Genomic DNA, 18,946 nt, shown 5'->3' on the forward strand with positions numbered 1-18,946 from the left:
GTGGGTTTTTAGATGTTTCTTGAATGTCGGGAGGGAGGGTGAATTCTGAAGGTTCCTTGGGAGAAGATTCCAGAGATATGGGGCAGCTCGAGTGAAATCTTGTAGACGGGAAAAGGAAGAGGTGATGAGTGAGGAGGAGAGCCTTAGCCCATGGGAGGAACGTAGGGATCGAGTAGGAGAGTATTTGCTAATGAGGTCAGAAATGTACGGAGGAGCGGTATTATGGATGGCCTTATATGTCAGTACCAGGATCTTAAATTTAATTCTAAAGGTAATCGGAAGCCAGTGGAGGGTTTCACAGAGGGGGGAAGCAGAAGAGGAGCGACGTGCAAGGAAGATGAGCCTAGCAGCGGCATTAAGGATAGACTGTAGTGGAGAGAGTCGAGACAGTGGAATGCCAACCAGAAGAGTGTTGCAGTAGTCAAGACGGGAAATGATAAGTGAATGAACCAGAGTTTTTGTGGATTCTTGGGTGAGGAATGGGCGGATACGAGAGATGTTTTTTAGGTGCAGGCGGCAGGATCTGGCGAGGGACTGAATGTGAGGGATGAAGGAGAGGTTTGAGTCAAGGATGACCCCAAGGCATCGGGCCTGGTTAGTAGGAGAGATTAGTATTATAGATTATGAATAGACCAGGGCCAACATAACATGAGAGCCGTCTAATATCAGCCATTCAATCACAACACCCTACATTATCTATACATATTTCTTCTATGCATTAGTTATGAAAAATACTATAAAACAAATAAAAATGATGATACACAGGATGACTCTCAGTATGTGGACACCCCGCCACCATCACATCCCCACGAGCTTGTTGGACATCCCATTCCAAAACATGGGCATCGATACAGAGGAACTCAAGGGGCATGAAACATAAGAGCAAAGAGGCGGCAGGGGACTTTAGCTTTAAAAGTCGTATAGAGACGTGCTCCCTGGGACACCGGAGCGTCCGGTTACGGGGTCAAAATTAATTTCCTGAACTTATGGCTTAGTGAAAACAAAGCACACCCATCATAGTCATGTAAATGGACGCCAAAAACACAAAACAAGCCACAGCCTCCCGCCACATCCCGGCGATCGCCGCAAGGCACATTCTAATAAAAGTACGCTGCCGGCGTATTATACTACATTTCCAACAATGTTAGATAACCGTAAGATAAGACACAAGGAGCGTGGGGATGGGAAGGGTATGCAAACAGGACAGAGAGCAGCCGAGGACATAGAAAGTGCAGAATTTTATCCAGTCGCTTAATCCCCCGACGGCAACATAGAAGAGCGGGTTTGTGATTTATTTCAACCATCATTCTTTTTGGTGTTCAGTGTAACGGTTTAAGTTAATATATATAAAACATATACAGCACATGTACTCCTATAACAAAAAAAGTTTATTAGAAGTATTAAAACAGGACTGTTTTTGATTTTTCACCCGGTTGGTGATGCTGCAGAGTACGACGATATCCCACATATATAGGTTTACCAGAAAGGGCCAAACGATCACTTTAACCCTTTTAACGAGGGTGTTCTGCGGCCAAAAACACACTAGGTTTCCGTGGTTCTTTTTCTGTGTCATGCATCCATACAATTTATACATTTTTCCATTGACAAATACGTATTTCTCATGAGACTATTTTCAGTTGTAGACTCCAACATTTCAACATTTAGTAAGAATAACCAATTACATTTTTTGGAAAAAAAAAAAAAAAAAATCAAACATTTCCAAATATTTTACACCATGAAAATGGCCCCTAAACCAGTTAAGTTTGCAAAACACATTAATGTAAGTGCGCGCATCCAGGTGGGAGGTGTTTTTTATTTTTTTTTACTTCAAGCAAGGTTTTTACAAAGTTTTACAAAAAAAACTTTTGGAAGTTACAGGGCACACTTTTTTTGGTGAAGCCCATGTCTCATTTGGGACTGATTAGCAATGGAGTGAAGACAAGCAACTGGTCAGCAATCCCTGGCAAAGAGAGTCGCAAACTTTTTTTTTTTTTTTCCAACCAAACTTTCCATGGATTGATTTATTTTTGGGGATTGCTTGAACAGATTAGATGCAACTGCAGAGAAGCCCACCAAAATATATTCAGCTGCATCTACAGACTTACCGAAATACCCCATATGTAGGTTTTTGGATATATTTTTAAATCTACTGGGTGCACATTTCACTGCGAAACAAGCCACAGAATAGGGCAAGGTAGGCACACAGAAAATAAAGGGTTAATCAGTAAACTATACAGTTTAGATAAGATACATTTTCACAGGTATGCCAGCCTTTTGCACTCTTGTGCCCCTGCTTTTGTGGGTGACAACACCCATCAGCAGCTTGATTTTGCATGATGGGAGTTGTATTCCACAAAAGCAGGGAGTACGAAAGAAGCAGAAGGCTGGGACCAGCTGGTTTACGGGAGCGCAGGCCGCCACTTTTTTCATGATGCTCCATGCCGTCCTGATTGGTTTTTGTGCAGCTTTTTTCATGACGACATGGAATATCATGAAGGTTTTAAGGGGTTAATTAATGCTACACTATTGTTTTTAAAACCTGTCGAGGGGTTAAAGGTTTTGTTGTAGATCTTTAGTTGAAGTGCATTAGCTGTTTGGGTCCTTTTTTATGCTTTAAGCAGCCAATCAGCGGCAAAAATAGTCCACAAAAGGAGACAGGGAGCTGCAGCTTCTCCATAAGAATTTCAAAGACTGCATATTAAAATATTCATAGTACTTTAATACACATTACCTTTTGGCATGGCTGTATGGGTCATGAACTGTGAATAGTGACAGATGCTGTAATGTTATTTAATTCTTCTCATTAATACTGATGAATAGCAGGATAATACAGATTACCCATCGGTTTTTATACAGGCAACAGGGAAGCAGATTGGGGTATATTAACTAAACGGTGCTTGACAGGAAAAGTTTGCCAGAGAGAAGCAGCTCCAGTTGAGACTTCACAGTCCAATGTCTGCGAGCTTTGGTTGGCCATGTATAAGTCTCATCAGTGAGATTATTTAGGTCCCGCCACTAATTGGACTTTGCTCTATAAGGGCCGGCTCAGTCCTTCTTACAGGGGAAGCTTGCCGGGGAAGGCTCCTTACCATCCATAATAAATTCACAGCGAGCTGAAACCATCATCAGCTCCTGCTTTTACTTCATAAACCCAGATGGGCGTTTTATTGCCCCGGGCCCTCTATCTCAGCAAGGTCCATTCAATAATAGAGATTTTCCCTCGTGTTTGGGCTCTGCCATGGAAAGGGGGGTTATAACGATTACAAGCAATACTCCAAAATTACTATGCAAGACAAAGAGGTTGAATTGTTGAAACAATTACACCATAAAACAATGCCGTAGAGGAGAGCTCCTTTCATCTGATCTCTTCATATCTGCTATTCCGCCAAAAGGTTATTGAAAGGACTCCTTCTAGAGCTAGGCGACTACCAATGTCATTTCAAAGACCTGGTAGCTGCTTCCGCTGGACCCATCTAACCTACAAAGAACAGATTGGTCTCCAGGAGAAGAAGCAGCATGGACAATGCAGACTGAACACAGCAGCACAGATAAGGGGTTAAGAGCTGTCAGCTGCTGTAGGTGTGTAAAGAAGGCAGATTAAAACCCTAAAAACAGAAAAGTAAAGCTAGAAGGTTCAATGATGGCTTCCGAGAAAGGATATTAACTGGGCCAGTCTCTGTATTTGTTTTATTTTCACTTTTAATAAGTTATTCAAAATACACCCTGCTGATTACGTGGATCTATGCTGATCTAGCCACGCAGAGCTTTTGTTCTCTTTTATAAATGTGGCAATAGGAGTTCTATATACTTATTCTCAAGTAAAGGTCACATGGGCTAGCTCACCATTCTTTTACTATTCTATAGGTCACACACATACTGGGTGGTGGTGGGTGTCTTCAGCACATACATCATGCTGGACAATCCAACTTCTGCTGCTCCTTTACCAAGGATTTTGTTTTCTGTGTGAAAAAAACCCAGCATATCCATGGAGTTCAAATAAAGAAGTCGGTTGTAACGTTTTAGGAGCCACAGCCACCAACTGCGGGGATCTGGTCCATTGATGCCAGGCAGATCCTACTCTCAGTCTCCATGGCTTTAATTTTAACGTCCAGAGCTGTTTACATCTATAAACGCCAAATTTACAATATTTTGCCACAGGTGCAAATCAAGAATGTGTGTTGATGCCACATCCAGGCAATAGCACGGTGGGGGCTATCGGAGTTCTGGTGTAATGTAAGGCAATCACAAAGAACATACATGTTTCCATGGTGACTGCACAGAATAGATCTTTCCATATATACCCCATTATCCTGGAAAAGGAGCCCTTAATGAACAATAATAAACTTTGTAGACTCGGTGGTATTTAGTATTCAAGAATATCAGAAGCTCCTTGAAAACACATAAGGGAATCCTTATTTACAGCATCCTCTCTCCCGCCGATTTCTTGCCGTGCTAATTGCTGCTGGTTATACACGAAGCAAGTTCAGTGCCGTGTTTTAAATACGGCCTGATTACCAGCAGGGAAGTCAATCGGTTACCATGGTGATAAGACCACTTTTTACAAGTTGTACCAGGACTGGGTTCTTCAGCCACATGTATCTGGTATACACCGCACACAAGTTATTTTATTTTTGAACTATATTCCATGGTGTCCATCAACTGCACAAAAAAGGTAACGATATACACCTCGTCGTGGTTCCTAAACGCCTGGTCAACCCCTTCCCGGGAATTGTAAAAGTTTAGTTCTTTTTGTTGGTTTAAAACACTTTAATAATATGGATGAAAAAAAAAAATCACTTAGAGTTATCGGAGTTTTGCAAAGGACTCTGGCAGCAGTTAAGAATAGAAGGGTATTTAATTAATGAGGTTATATATATATATATATATATAGGAACCGAGCCCGCCATCATCACACAGACAGGCAATCGCCGTAAAAGGGCGTAAGGGCCAAACAGACACATGACCTCTAACCCCAACGACCCGAAAGTAAGGAAAGAAGCCATTGTAAGCTTCCAAGATCAAGGCCCTCTCCGGTATGTGTTCATGTGTGAACGTTACGGCAATTTTAAATGGGTTTTCTGTCATTTTGCCCTGCCCCCTTTGTAACAGCGCTACAGAATCTGCTGGCGCTATACAACCACATTTAATGCATATTCGCGGTACATACAGCTATCGTATATGATGGACAATCTCCGCTATACACGATTTCTTCACGATCTAAATGCACGGTTTTACACACGCCCCTCCCACATGCCACTATATACAATATCGGCGGGATATCACCGGGAGAAGCGCCGCTGTTTCTATGTATGGATATGGCTTCTATGTACGCGAAGTGTATACAATGCCTCCACCTGGATGAGCGCATTCTATAGATACATGGGAATGCTGGCTGTGCGTATACACAAACACACCTGCCCCGGCCGCTCTATAATCGTATGGCCCCCTATCCTGACCGTATACACATATCCCTCGCATACACACCACGGGCGCATCTTATTTCCACGGGTATATATATTTATATATACACCTACATACACACAGGGAGACAGACGGCTCCTGGTTTCCCTCCCTCCAACCGAGGCCTCTCCCGATCCGCGGCCTCCCTTTCCTACCGTGCCCAAACCCTTACCTGCACTTCCCCGGCGGCTTCCGGGTTCTTTATCCTAAGCTCCTTTGGTTGAATCCAAGCCCTCTGCGTCCCCGGGGGTCCGGCTTCCTTGGTATATCCGGGCCGCGGTCGCTAAATCCCGGGCGCCATTTCCCGCCGACTGAAGGAGCGCAGGACCCGGATACAGCGCAGCGCGCATGCGTCAACCAGCCAAAGGGAGGGGGAGCGAGGAATGAGAGGCTTAGAGTCCCAGTCTGTACTCGTTGCGGGGCTCCCGCAGCGCGTTATTAACCCCCCCCCCCCGGCGGGAATACACAGAGCAGTGCGGCCACCTTAAAGGGTTAACGCTATGTGTACACTAGGTGCGTGGAGGCGCGCATACCCTCCGTTTACATACAATGGGAGTGGGGAAGGCTTTAGGAAGGGTCCCTCTTTCCTCCCTGATGTCCTTGTTTTCCAGGAGTTCGTTTGCTAGTTATGAGTGTAACGCGGTGTTCTAAAGCCCTGCAATTTGCAAGAAAGCAGAAAATGTGTTTATAAATCCAATGATTAAAATGCGATAAATGACTCTGCCCAGTGCCTCACCCCATTACATAAATATCTATATCCATAAGCCATATGTTTGTCACCCCATTACCTCAAAATTGTAAGCTTGCGAGCCGGGCTCTCTCCACCTAATGTATCGGTTTGTCTTATTCTGTCAATTCTCGTCTTGTCATACCCCTTGAATATATGTATTGTATTAAGCGCTGCGTAAACTGTTGGCGCTGTATAAATAAAAGATAACAATAAGCCCCGCATTATTCACTAAAGGGAGAGTTGTGGTTTCAGCTCCCCTTTTTCACTAGGAAGGGGCATCCCTATCAAGTTTCTCCAGCAGAAGGGCCGAGCTGGCCATGTATAATTCAATGTGTAAGAATAGTTTATACATTATACAGGGCCTGCCAGGCTCTTCCTGCAGCACACAGTTACTGCTGTTGGCTCTTCATAATGTTTGGTGAAGTCAAGAAGCTGAAAGAGAAGCCCCCCCAAAATAATCCCCTATTCACACTCTAACCACAACCCTAAAACAGAAGTGGCCCTCCTCATTTCACCCTGCGTGTGAGGGAGGTGAAGGGCCCTGCGTTAGCGGCCATTGCTGCACTTTGGGTACTTTTATTACAAACCTGCTTATTGACCTTGAACCTTCTTTGAAGAGAATCAGCTTGGCTGTATTTAAATACACAGCGCTCTACCCCAAACGCCCTCACCTTGCATTCATGTATATTAACGCGCTTAGTACTTTAATATGCATTCATAACCGAAAAAAAAATGCTGTACCAGGAGCACACCGCCGCCTCAGCTCTCATTGGTTACATAAAGCAACTCAATGGCAGCACACGGTGTACATGCGCCTTGGGAGTTTCAGTGGCTGGTACTTGCTGGCCAAGTAGTCTGAGAAGATGTGGTCAATGGAAGGGCAGCGAACCCCAGCAAATGTATTGAGGGGATTATTATGAATCCCTTTATGCATTTGGACTAAAAATGTAATTATTAGGAAATGTACATCACAGCGCCTGACTTTTTTTTGCTCGGCTATCATGGGTTTATCAGATTTTTTTTTCCCACTGGATTCCAGGAAGGAGGACTGGCGACTTACTGGCACGCTTCTTTCTAATCCATCATTGTCTGCATGCGGACGCCAGTTGCACCCATGGATTGTTGGGACTTTGGTTCTCGATCTGCACTCCGCAGCTGCTCCTGGCATAATGCGTGAAGTTGCCCAAAACATCAGGCCCTACAATATTATCGCGTCTCTCCTGGCCTTTCAAACGTACTGGAAGCATGAATGCAAGTATTACATATACAGATTAATAAAACAAACATGTTATGCCTCTTCCCCATCTCTGTAACTTGTAAAATAAATGATCATGCTCAGGGTGGCAGCTGTTTATTTGAGGAGGTTCCTATGAACATGCGCATTATATACAGGGGGGTAATCATACTCCGTATAACCACCCCACAGACTGATTAGGGTCTGAGTCCTTACATCAGGGAAATGAACAGACTTGGTGGGCTGAAATGGTTCTTCTCTGCTAAATTCTATGTTTCTGTGTATGTGACGAGAAAGAAAATTATATCAAGTATGGATCCACCTATACTTCCCTATAGCATTATTAATCACGGGTAACATCCAAGCAAACAAAACATACGAGTTGCTTGGGATAACCAAGAGGATAAGAATAAGGGACATGTGAAGGGGGTTCTATTTAAGAGTCAAGAACCTATCACTTGACACGAGGGAAGACCCCATTCAGAACTTTGTTACGGACAGATAAATTGTACAGTTAATCTGTTAATCTGGTAGACAGTGGTTAAGGGACATCCTTGACGTCCGTCATTTTATTCAAGAGGAAGTGTTCAAATTCGTAGTGATATACATACACACAGACGTAACATCTTTTTTAACCACTTTTTTTTTTAATTAAGCCTAGAAGGCCAGCTGCAGAGCCAGAACAAAACAACTTGGGGTAGGAAAGGATCGCCAAGGTTGTTTTTCATATTCTGGGCAGACAAATAAATTATAAAAACACAAATGGTAAACAGGGTCTCTGAATTTCAGAACTCAAACTGAAATACCCTTCATACGCAGTACTTAACCTAAAAAATTACAACCTAAAAAGCCTCAGATGAAGGCATCGGCTGCGCACCATCTAGGAACTCTATTCTTTAAACTCTGTGTACAATTAAATTCTGCCGGCAGGCAAACAAACCAATGTACATCACTGGGAAAATGAGAGCTATGCCAAGCTCTGAAAGAATTAAGGTTTACATTATTTTCATTAATATCTCATTGCAATCCCCTACCACTGTTATTGACAAGGAGAAGATGACCCATCTTTGTTACCCATCTGCAGTAGAAGTCCATTCTGGAACGGCTTGTCTGGGTTATACAGTACAACTTGTGATTCCTTTCACACATGTTACACATAATATACAAATATTTGCAACAAGAAAAAACCAAAAAAAAAAAAACAACAAACGGTACTTGGCTATTCTGCACACTGACTGAAGCTCTGACCCTGCTTAAAAGGGGGGGGTGGGGGATATTTATGGCAGCCCTTCACCTTCCACATTCAAACAGCCCTGCTACATGACTCAGGGTCTAAATATGGCATTTTGGAGCCATGAGGCAAAGTTCATTTAAGAACCATACAGTGTCCATATTGGATGGAAAGATGGAGTCATAATCATGGCTCATCACATTGGATCCAAGGCAGATTTTCCTTAAATCTATTATTCACAATATATATATCTTATTCGCCAGCTCACTCATTAAAAACTAGGAAGGAAGAAGGGAAAATTAAGTCCTGAATTCCCAACATGGGTTTCCTATTTACAGTCCCACTATACAGGCAGGAGTGTCAACTCCAAGCTTGGAGGAAAGCAACTCACTTCAGTCAGCACAGGGTGGTATTTGTTAGACTAATTAATCCAGAGTTTTTCCAGCACAGGGTCTATCCATCCAACACCGAGAGAGGCGACAAGACAGTACAGATCCTTTCTTGCACCACTCCCATCAATAAGTGTTCTTGGTCTTTGAGTTGCTTCTTATGGGACATACAATAGGCCATAGTGTCCCCAACATGTGGCACTTTTTAAATGGTCATTTGTTTGGTCCAGGCAGCTGGTTACAGGGTTTCACCAAAACGATCTTTTCGATATTCAGCAGCATCTCCCTGCCCGTCATGGATGTCATCTTCTACAAGAAAAAGAGCATTCTATGAAAGAAGCCTGGTAACCGCAATACTCAATAAAGGCACAGGATAATTGCATCACCAACTCTCATTACTTCACACAATAGAATATGCGTACCTTATGGCAAACTTATTTTTTAACATTTGATGTTGCCTAACAAATACGACTTTAGATTAAGGAAAAGCCAGCAAGAAGGTCTACACTTGCTGTGGGACTACATAACCCTTGATGCTAAGTCTACAGCTGCCAGAGTATCATCGGAGTAGCAACATCACAACAGCCACAGATTGTCAACCCACATAAAACACTGATGTTACAGAAGAAGAGTACAACTCCAAGATGTCAAACACACAGGTTGGCAAAGTACAGTGTAGTCATGACAACGCACCATCATAAATTACCACTTCTAATATAAGAATAAGAAAACTATAATTAGCCCATCTAGGCATCATTACCTACAATAACATCTTCTGGAAAGGTTATAAATAGTGAATATGTATCAAACTGGACGTAACTGGAACACTGACATGTTACAGTGTGACGTGATGTGTCCTAAAATGGTCTTGTTCTATTGTAAGGAGATCCTGCTCAACAAACACGATGGCGAATAAAGGGGGACTGTGTCATGCAGAGATGTAGCCCAAGCTCACCTTGCACATCTTCTCCCCCATCACCATCATCTTCCTCATTGTAAGCCAGCTCTGCCTGTTTGTCTGCCTCGTATTCTCCCACGTTCCCATCATCCCCGTTATAATCTGCCACTTTTGAACCATGCTGAGGATCTACAGGGGACTCATTCTCATCAAAGAACCGGCCTGGGAAGTCGGGGTTGAAAGAAAGGAGCAGAAAAGATAAATAAAAGGAGGCAGATCAAGAGAAATAAGGAGATAAAACATGAAATATTAGCATAGTTTACAACAGAAGAGCCAAGAGGGTAATCCAAAATTGTTGAAAAACAGATAACTATTAAAATAAAGATTCTTAGAATGCCTGATACAATGTATTTCATAGCAATGGTTTTAAACTGACACAGTTTGAGAAGAGATCCAGGAGACTTGGCCTAATGTGTCTATGCATTTACCTAAGTGACACGTCCAGCGGAATTATATCGTATGCATGCTAATCTGTAGCACCGGAGTTCAACAAAACAGATAACTACGCAAATGAAGATTAAAGATGGCCCTCCCATGAGTTTACAAGAGATAGTCAGTAAAAACCTCTCACTGAGTAAGCAGGTAAGAAAGAATCATTGATAGGAAGACAAAGACATATATGACAAATACACATATATGACCAGACTATTCAAAGAATTTGCACAATTCTGGACAAAGGGAGACATTTAGAGCAAACAGCACAAATATTCTGTTGGGTTCAATGATGATGATGACTTAAATTTAGCACTTTGTCCCAGAACTGCCCAACCTTACAAATATAGCTCAGAGAGCCACCATAAACAGAAGCATGAAAGAAAAGAAACACACCCGTCATCCCAGATTGGTACCACGGACTTCTAGACTGTCTAACCAACAGCAATGAACCTATGGTTATCATACTACTGACTATACTCCATTAATTCCATCTGCAAAACAACTGGTGATTTGGGAAATGTATCCAGTTGTGTGGACAGTGGTGACATTGCATGGCATGGCAATATATATATATATATTTTAGAAGAGCACACGGCCGCTAGAATATAAATACTAAGCTTTGCGCATTAAGAAAGTTTATATGAAAGAAGGTGGTAGTAAAAAGTATCAATGAATTTCCTGATCTGAAGTCGGTTCCAATATAAAGTGTGTATAAAGATTATATATATAAGGTAGATTGCATATGCAGTTTGTAAACATTTTTTGTGCACTGTTCTATAAAACATAGGATTCTTTTAAATGCAGGTTTCAAAATCTTAATATTCGATCTTTTTGCTAGAGTTTATGCAATTTGGGCAAATCGTAAGCATGAAACTGCATTAAAGCAGATGCACATGCTGTCGATCTCTATAATGTTTATGGACCGAAAACAAATTTAAATGGTGTAGATTGTAAGCTGTACTGTAGTGATTGTAGTAACACAACACAAGATCCCTTGGTCCTACAAATAAAACGTTAGTAGAAATAATAATAAAAAAATATATATCAGACACACAAAAAAGTACAAACAGTCTCTGTCCCGTCACAATAAATTCAATCTAAAAACAAAGATCACAACACACAGGTCAAACTTACTTTGTTTAAGGTTAGGAAACTCTATTGCCTTTGGTTCTCTTGGACTTTGCTTGGGAACAAGTGGCTCAATGTTGAGGTCATTAACAGCCAGGGGAAGCCCAGACTCTTTCTTGAGAGCCGTTGGAATGTACTTTACTAGAAAGTAAGTGGAAACAGGGTCATATTGATTTTACATACAAGCTCAAGGTGAAAGATGAAATAATAAAAAGCACAGAAAACAGATTGTGTTCTTAAAGCAAAGGATACATGCCGATATCCACATACCTTTGGACTCTGTAAAAGGGTTGGGTTGCATTGAGGGATGTTTCTCTGATGCCTGCACTCCACCCTCATTGGAAAGCAAAGCTTTCTCCAACTTTACTCCAGCTGCACAAACAATTGAATGGTGTGTTAGTAACAGGTCGAAGCGTCTTCACTGAGTTTGTGACTTTTATATGCTGACACTCACCAGTAGCTACAGTGTCTTCTTTAGCTGGGTCGCTGTCTTCTATCTCTGGCATTCCTGCATCACCATCAACTTTTACAGCATCTAAGAGACAAGATCATTCGGGAGTTATTGCTATAATGCAGTTTACCGGCTTTGTTTCCCGAAAATATGTAGTTTGTGGATGCAAACAACGCCATCCAGCAATCTACAGTCCCATGGCTATCCACAAGTAGCAACTCATGCTCAAACAAAAGAGACAATGCCAGAAAGCTTTAGCAGTGGAGTCAAAAATAATGTCAAGCGGGTCTTCAAATTTCTAAAAACAAATATTCTACATAGTAAATCTGCATTTATTTCAGACAACCTGTTTGTTTAAAAAAAAAACAAAACAAAAAAAAAAACTGCTGAAGAGCTCAGACATTTTCCCCATAATCCAACCTCCGCTGCTAACCGCCCCTCCTTGCGGCTGCAGCGGAAGTTGTCTACGCGAATCGTGTAGATGTCTACACGCTGCCCGGCTACACACCAGAAGCACTGGTAAGTTGGGGGGGCATAACACAGAAGGATCCAGGTCCCCTGCAGCGCTGCGGGGGATCTGGATCTTAGTCTCATAGTCAGACCCATCTGAGGTCTGGTTAAAAGACGACACCAATTATAAGACGAGGGGTATTTTTCAGAGCCTTTGCTCTAGAAAAAACCTTGTTTTATAATCGAGCAAATAGGGTATATCTTTTGTACTTCGGTCACAGCCCATACCTTTACTGTAGGGTAAGCGGTTGGCGGACGGGTCTTCTGCTTTGTTGTATTGCTTCTCTATAGCTTCAGTGTGTACCTCGTTCTCAGCACCTTTGTCGACCAACACATCTTTGCTAGATGTCTTCTCTAAGGTAGTCTACACAACACAATAATGGGTTGGCTGCTTAGTGTTGTAACATTTCCAAACAAAAGCATTACTATAGAGGTTCAATAGATTCTACAGCCCAGAATTTGCCAAATCCAAGAAGTGGGTTGCCCCTGGAAGATACAAATCTACCAACCCATCTGGCACTCTCGTAATTTATAAAGAGGATCAATTGAAAGAGCGACTTCTTGTGCCATGTTATTTTTGCTCTCTAAAAGCAGATTGAACATAGCTGTGTTCTTACCCCATCGAATATCATGCACTCAAATTCCACAACTTGTAATACGTTTCTTGGCTCTTGATGTACAGTATGCATACCAAGTAACATACTTTAAGAAAGGCATGACGTCATGTTCAATATGAATCATACAAATGTAAAGTATTATGGCTTAAGTCAGCAAAGGCCTATTTGAGGTCTGTACTAAAACCAATAAGCTCAAAATACATCACTAAAGGTAGCTAGAAAACACATATTAAGGCAGAACACTGAAGCTAGACATCATATAGGATAAAAAATAACAGAATTAGATATATTATTGAGAAGAGGCTCAATGAGTATATAAGGATTTGAAACGTAGCAGAATTATACTAAAGTGGGAAAATGGGCAATCACATCCATTTTTCCAGTGACCCCCTGGACAAGCAGAGGAGCGTGACAATCTACTACTCGAAGAAACGACCAACGTCATTGAAAGGTGAGGTTTTCATTATGGGAGACTTTAATCTCCCTGATGTAGACTGAAAAATACAAACAGCTGCGTCAGCCAGGAGTAGAGACATCCTAAATTCCTTACAGGGACCGTGCCTAAAGCAGTTGGTAGAGGAGCCAACGATAAAAGGACCTGTGCTGGATTTAGTATTTACTAATGGAGACCTGATTTCAGATGTCACTGTAGGAGCGCGTTGGGGCTCCAGCAATCATCAATCAGTGTGGTGTAATATGAGGAGAGAGGTTACATTGCACAACACTAAAACCAAGAAAACTTGGTTTTTCCAAAAATGGAGAGACTGGTAGGCAAGACTTTGATGGTCTGGACATCTTTTGATGGAGTCCAGGAGAGATGGAGCAATGTCAGAACAAGAGGTCATGGTCTAAAGCATGAAGGCCAGAGGCTTAGATGCAATGTAAGGAAGTTCTACTTTACTCAGAAGGTATTAGATAAATGGAACAGTCTCCCAGCAGCAGTATTTTATGTCATTAATATCCCTAACACAGTGGTGGCTAATACAGCGAGGGGATTTAAAGAAGCATGGGATAGACAAAGCTTTCCTCACTATAGGTCCTGACCAAAGACTGATAGGGGTTTAAACCCCTTATATCAGGAAAAACGTTGAGACTAGATGTTCCAAATAGTTCTTATCTGCGATCAAATTCTACGTTTCTATGTTAGAATAACACTTCACTTTAAGTAAGAACTGGGCAACAATATAAAAAGCAGCCCCGTCACTGACCTCCCCTATTACTCTGCATGTCTGGGTACGTAAGAGCACACAGGGACCGGGAGAGTCCTTCCACCTACCATACAGGTTCAGGGGTAAACCTGGTGGTGCTACACATCTTTTCACATCTGGACAAACATCTATTTAAGCAAAAACTTTGTTGAACAAGACTTTTAGCACAATCTCCAAAGTGTTAACAGAGGACCATTGATCTAATTCTTTGTTCCTTGGCTGCACATCCAGGGGACCCTGCCTGGACCATACCTGTTCTGGTGGGGATTGCCGTGTATGGCTAACTGCCCTATGTAATTTCACCTCTAAAACAACTGCTCCACCTTTATTCCGCACACCCACTCAAATCTTACCGTGGAAATGATTAACTTCACTGGATAACATTGTAATGTTATACATCGGGCATGTCGTGAATACATAAAATATAAAAAAAAACATTTTTCCTCTTCTAGATCCTCCCAGACAAGAATTCACCTATATCTGTGACCCCCCCATGCTGTTTTATTGTCACTCACCTTCTCTTCCACCTGGATTTTCTTAAGGCTGTTCTCATACTCCCGTTTCTGATCCGCAAGCTGCTGTGTACACTGCTGACTGATATGGAGATCACAATTAGAGGAAAGGCTCGTTCCAGTAACTAGTTTTCCCAGCCATTGTTAGACTCCCAGTAACAATGCTCTACCTCTGTTCCTGTAGCATCTTCTGAAGTAATGTGTTGTTACGTTTAAAGTCATGTAGCTGATCCTCTTGACGAAGGAACTCCTGTCGCAGCTCAGCGAGCTGTTCTGTAAAGAAGCGCAACGGGGATAATTACTAGAAGTTAGTGCTCGCTCTCAGAGTGCTGCAGCCAGCAAGCTCCACATCACAGATCGCTCGTATCATTCAAGTCCCACGGAAAAGAGTTCTCTCTCCTCGGGGATAAAGTACAGCACCATATACAGTAATACAGGTCCGACATTGACAAAAATCTGGTTATCTAAACCAACATTTTAAATATGATACCAGTAATGGCGGCAGTTCCCTTTTTAAGATGCACTTACTCACACATCTTGTTTTCAATCTGATTTATTCACAAAACACAAAGAACTGTAACACAAGCTGAGATTCTCTTGTCACCCCTACGCTTCTATAAGATATATAGAAACATTCTACTTACCCTTTAAGTGATTGATGTCTACAATCTGACTGGATAAATTGGTCTGCAACTTGGCCTGAAAGAAAACAAGCGGTAACCTTATTCTTTCTGGTTAACACCCAACACAGTACCAGGAAAACATTTCATGTACAGCTCATAATACTAACAACAGTAACAGAAACCAATTCTAACAACAGGCATGTATGTGCATCGGACACGCATTAGGGTCTACCTCTCCACATAAAGCAATGAAGCAGCAGCCCCGGTGCTGCAGATGCTGTCTTCCTCTGCGGTCAGACTATTTATGCTGCCAATTGGCTGCTTTTAACAGTTAATCAGTGGCAGGAAAGCTGAAGGACTGCAGACTCTCCCCATTCAGTTGCAAAAAGGACAACAGAAAAATCGAAAGGGACTACGCAGCTATCCTATGCAATATGGTGCACACGATGGCTGGAGTGTGCCATTAACATCAACTAAAAGGGAATCTGATATTGAAATCAAGGGAATCTGGAAAGATTTTCTGTTAAAACCATAGGAGATAGAATCCAATACACAATAGTAAGAAGAAAAGCAGGGAAAGCTGGAAGCCCCACTTCTGCCACATCAGGAAAAGACGGACTTTTAAACTTGCTGGACTAGAAAAAGAAATAACTTTCCGAAGACAGTCGAGTAATAGGCGGAAGTAGGTTATTGCAAATTATTACTGAGCAAACCAAAGACGCGCAACAGGCGTGAGAGACGCAGGAATCCAGAAACAGGACGTTAAATTGGAGGAAGAGACACAGAAAAGAACATTAACCAAGATATGGGGCAATCAAACACAATATATGTCATTTTTCACTTCACTGGTAAATAAATATAAAATTGGGCTACTTAAAAAACGTAAAACGTGCATACCTAGAGCCACACACCTAATTTCAAGGAAAATACTATGTGAACTAGGAGGCTCGGGGTCACGGGGCAATCATATTACACCGGTCACATTGCCGCTTGAAAATAGGCATGTCCACCGATCCCTAATCATGAAACTTTAAACCCAGAAGTCACGTGCCTCTCAATTACCTAAAGTTCAAACAGAAACGCCAGGCTTGTCTGAAATGAGTAATGAGTAACATATTTATTGGGAATCGCACGGATATCGTGTATGCAGTGTGACGAGCACCGTCACAAGGAAGTACATTTATTTACAACGCACCGCGACCGGTCATCTGCTTCACAAACAACTTCTATAGCATTAGTATGAAGAACACACCCAAAAACCACATAAAGCGGGGGTTAAAATCCTACGGTAACGTGCAGGATAAAGGAGAGCTTGCACCGTATGGATACGTTGTTGTCCTGCGGATGTAAGGAATACGTACGTACGTACGTAATATTTGTTGCAAAACGTCTCAAACCCTAGCTTTATACTTTAGCTGTACGTATGGCTTACCCGGGATCCTCCGCTATTTGAGACGCTAATTCACCTGGAAAAAACAGCACTGATCACATCACACGCGACAACATCACGTAATACTGACGTAACATTAACTGCACACAAACGCAGGCACAATACACCAAAACATGTATGCATTCATGACAATACTCTGGCTTAACAAACAGTGACAGACACGGGTTGAGGCCAGTGCTGCTCCGCAGTGCCCAAAGTCACTGCTTCGGATGTCACACTGGAAAAGTCAAGTTCTAAGAGATATCCATGGAATACTTTACGTATGTTTTCCTGCGCTTAGCACACATTGCTAGGTACCCTGACAATATTAACATGTCCCACTAATCAATATTTGTATTCATTTAGAGGTATGCCAAGCTCAGAGGACAGACATCAAAGTATGTGCAAAAATAGATATTTCCCCAGGCCTGAATTTAAGACGAGCCCAAGGACAGATTACTGTTTGAGTCTTTCCATCATTTTTAGCGTACAGGCGGACTGGATGAGCCGAACGGTTCCTATCTGCTGTCAGCTCCGTGTTTCGGTGAGTGGAGGTCTTCAATCAGTAGACTGCCCTGAGAAAGGACATCTGGGCAACAAAAAGCAGAGGGGGAGACAAAGCCCTTTTGTCTCGCCATTGACTTCCTGATGTTCTCTCTGACACCGAGGCAGCGGGTGATCGCAGAATCAAAGAGAGACGACAGCGATGGTTTTACGTTAACAAGCATCTTGTTTACTTAGAAGAGCTTGTAACCCGGAGCAAACAAACCTGTGTCCATCCCAGTCCATGTCTTCCGAAACAATAGACGGGATGATCTAAACATATCGGCATCTGCGACTCTAACGCAGAATGATGCGATTTATACCATACAGACTGCATTATTAGTATTATTAACATTATTAGTATTATTGCTATCGTCCCAAGGCTGGGCTCTACATATGGCTAAACCCCCATAGAAAGGAAGCCACACACAGGGCGGCTCGCGCTGCCCGGATAATTTGGAAAGACTCCCCCGGCAGCCCGCATAAAAGCATGAATCGCCTGCAATGTCCCGGCCGCTCCAACACACGGACCCGGCCGCCCCCCGCACCGCTGCCCGCCTCACCATGTCCAGTCCGCAGCGCTGGGCCTGCAGGTCCCGAGCCTGCAGTCTTTCCTCCAGGCTGTGGAACTCTCCCTGGCGCTGCTCCATCTGCCGCCGGTGACTGTCCGCCTGCATCATCATCTCCGAGTTGCGCTTCTCCAGCCTGCTCCGGGCCACCTCCGTGCGCTGCACCTGCGCCTGCAGCGCCATCAGCTCGTCATGCAGCGCGGCCTGCCGGGCGGACACACTCCAGTAGTTAAACGCCAAAAGGCCAATCACTGCCAGGAGGGAGACCAACACGAAGGGTGGCAAGCGGCCTGTACGCCGCGGAGCTCCGAAGCCCACCATGCCGGCCAAGACAGCCCCCGCACAGCGGCCTATCCAGCTCCGATCCCGGACTGTCTTTCACACAGCTGCCCGCTCCGGCGCAACCGATCCTGCTGACAAGGAACGCGAAGAAGAGACCGAGCTGTCCAATAGGATTTTGGCACTCAGACCCCTGATTTGGTGTGATTGGCCCGCCTCTCAGTAATGCCTACGCCTCACGGGAGGATTGAGGTGCGGAATAACTAAGGTTGGCTGAAGGGAGAAAAGGGAAATGGGTTTTTCTTTACGCATGCGCAATAGTGTTCCGCATTCGTTGTCATGGCCGCGTTCTTGTCTCCGGGGGGTGTGACCATTGGATCCGGTTGCTGTGGTGATGTCGTTGCTTGTTCCGGCTCTATGGATGACATCATCCTTTTTAGGAATCTCTATTATTCTGTCTTATGTTGAACAGCTCTCTACAGGAAATGGATATTTTGACCAAGAGACAATATGGCGACCCAGGACATTCTTTACAATATACACCATCTCCAACATTTTATAGTTTTAAACAGAGCTACTTACTATGCCCCGGACCACTGTGATTCAATACTTTACAGACATGGCAACAAAGTGTTTTATG

General features: G+C 43.0%; 1 protein-coding gene across 1 annotated transcript; it reads right to left on the bottom strand.

The window, feature by feature from the left end:
• Window positions 1-9,282: 9,282 nt before the first annotated feature.
• On the bottom strand, window positions 9,283-18,348 carry LOC149300115 (protein GOLM2-like). Its single transcript, XM_089485557.1, has 9 exons — window positions 18,022-18,348; window positions 15,508-15,562; window positions 15,034-15,136; window positions 14,879-14,945; window positions 12,755-12,890; window positions 12,020-12,100; window positions 11,572-11,706; window positions 10,000-10,164; window positions 9,283-9,353 (listed from the first exon to the last, which is right to left on the bottom strand). The coding sequence occupies exons 1-9, from the start codon at window positions 18,346-18,348 to the stop codon at window positions 9,283-9,285; spliced, it is 1,140 nt and encodes a 379-aa protein (XP_089341683.1).
• Window positions 18,349-18,946: the final 598 nt, after the last annotated feature.

The sequence above is a fragment of the Sceloporus occidentalis genome, unplaced genomic scaffold (genome assembly GCF_023333645.1).
Source record: "Sceloporus occidentalis isolate IW3139 unplaced genomic scaffold, rSceOcc1.0.p SCAF_26, whole genome shotgun sequence".
Lineage (NCBI taxonomy): Eukaryota > Metazoa > Chordata > Lepidosauria > Squamata > Phrynosomatidae > Sceloporus > Sceloporus occidentalis.

Excerpts from the sequence above, each read along its gene's own strand:
- LOC149300115 (XM_089485557.1), bottom strand. The coding sequence starts at position 18,348 with ATGGTGGGCTTCGGAGCTCCGCGGCGTACAGGCCGCTTGCCACCCTTC. Across the intron at positions 14,946-15,033 it reads AAGATGCTACAGGAACAGAG|TCAGCAGTGTACACAGCAGC; the intron begins GTAGAGCATTGT and ends TCTCCATATCAG. Across the intron at positions 10,165-11,571 it reads GTTTCCTAACCTTAAACAAA|GCCGGTTCTTTGATGAGAAT; the intron begins GTAAGTTTGACC and ends CCGACTTCCCAG.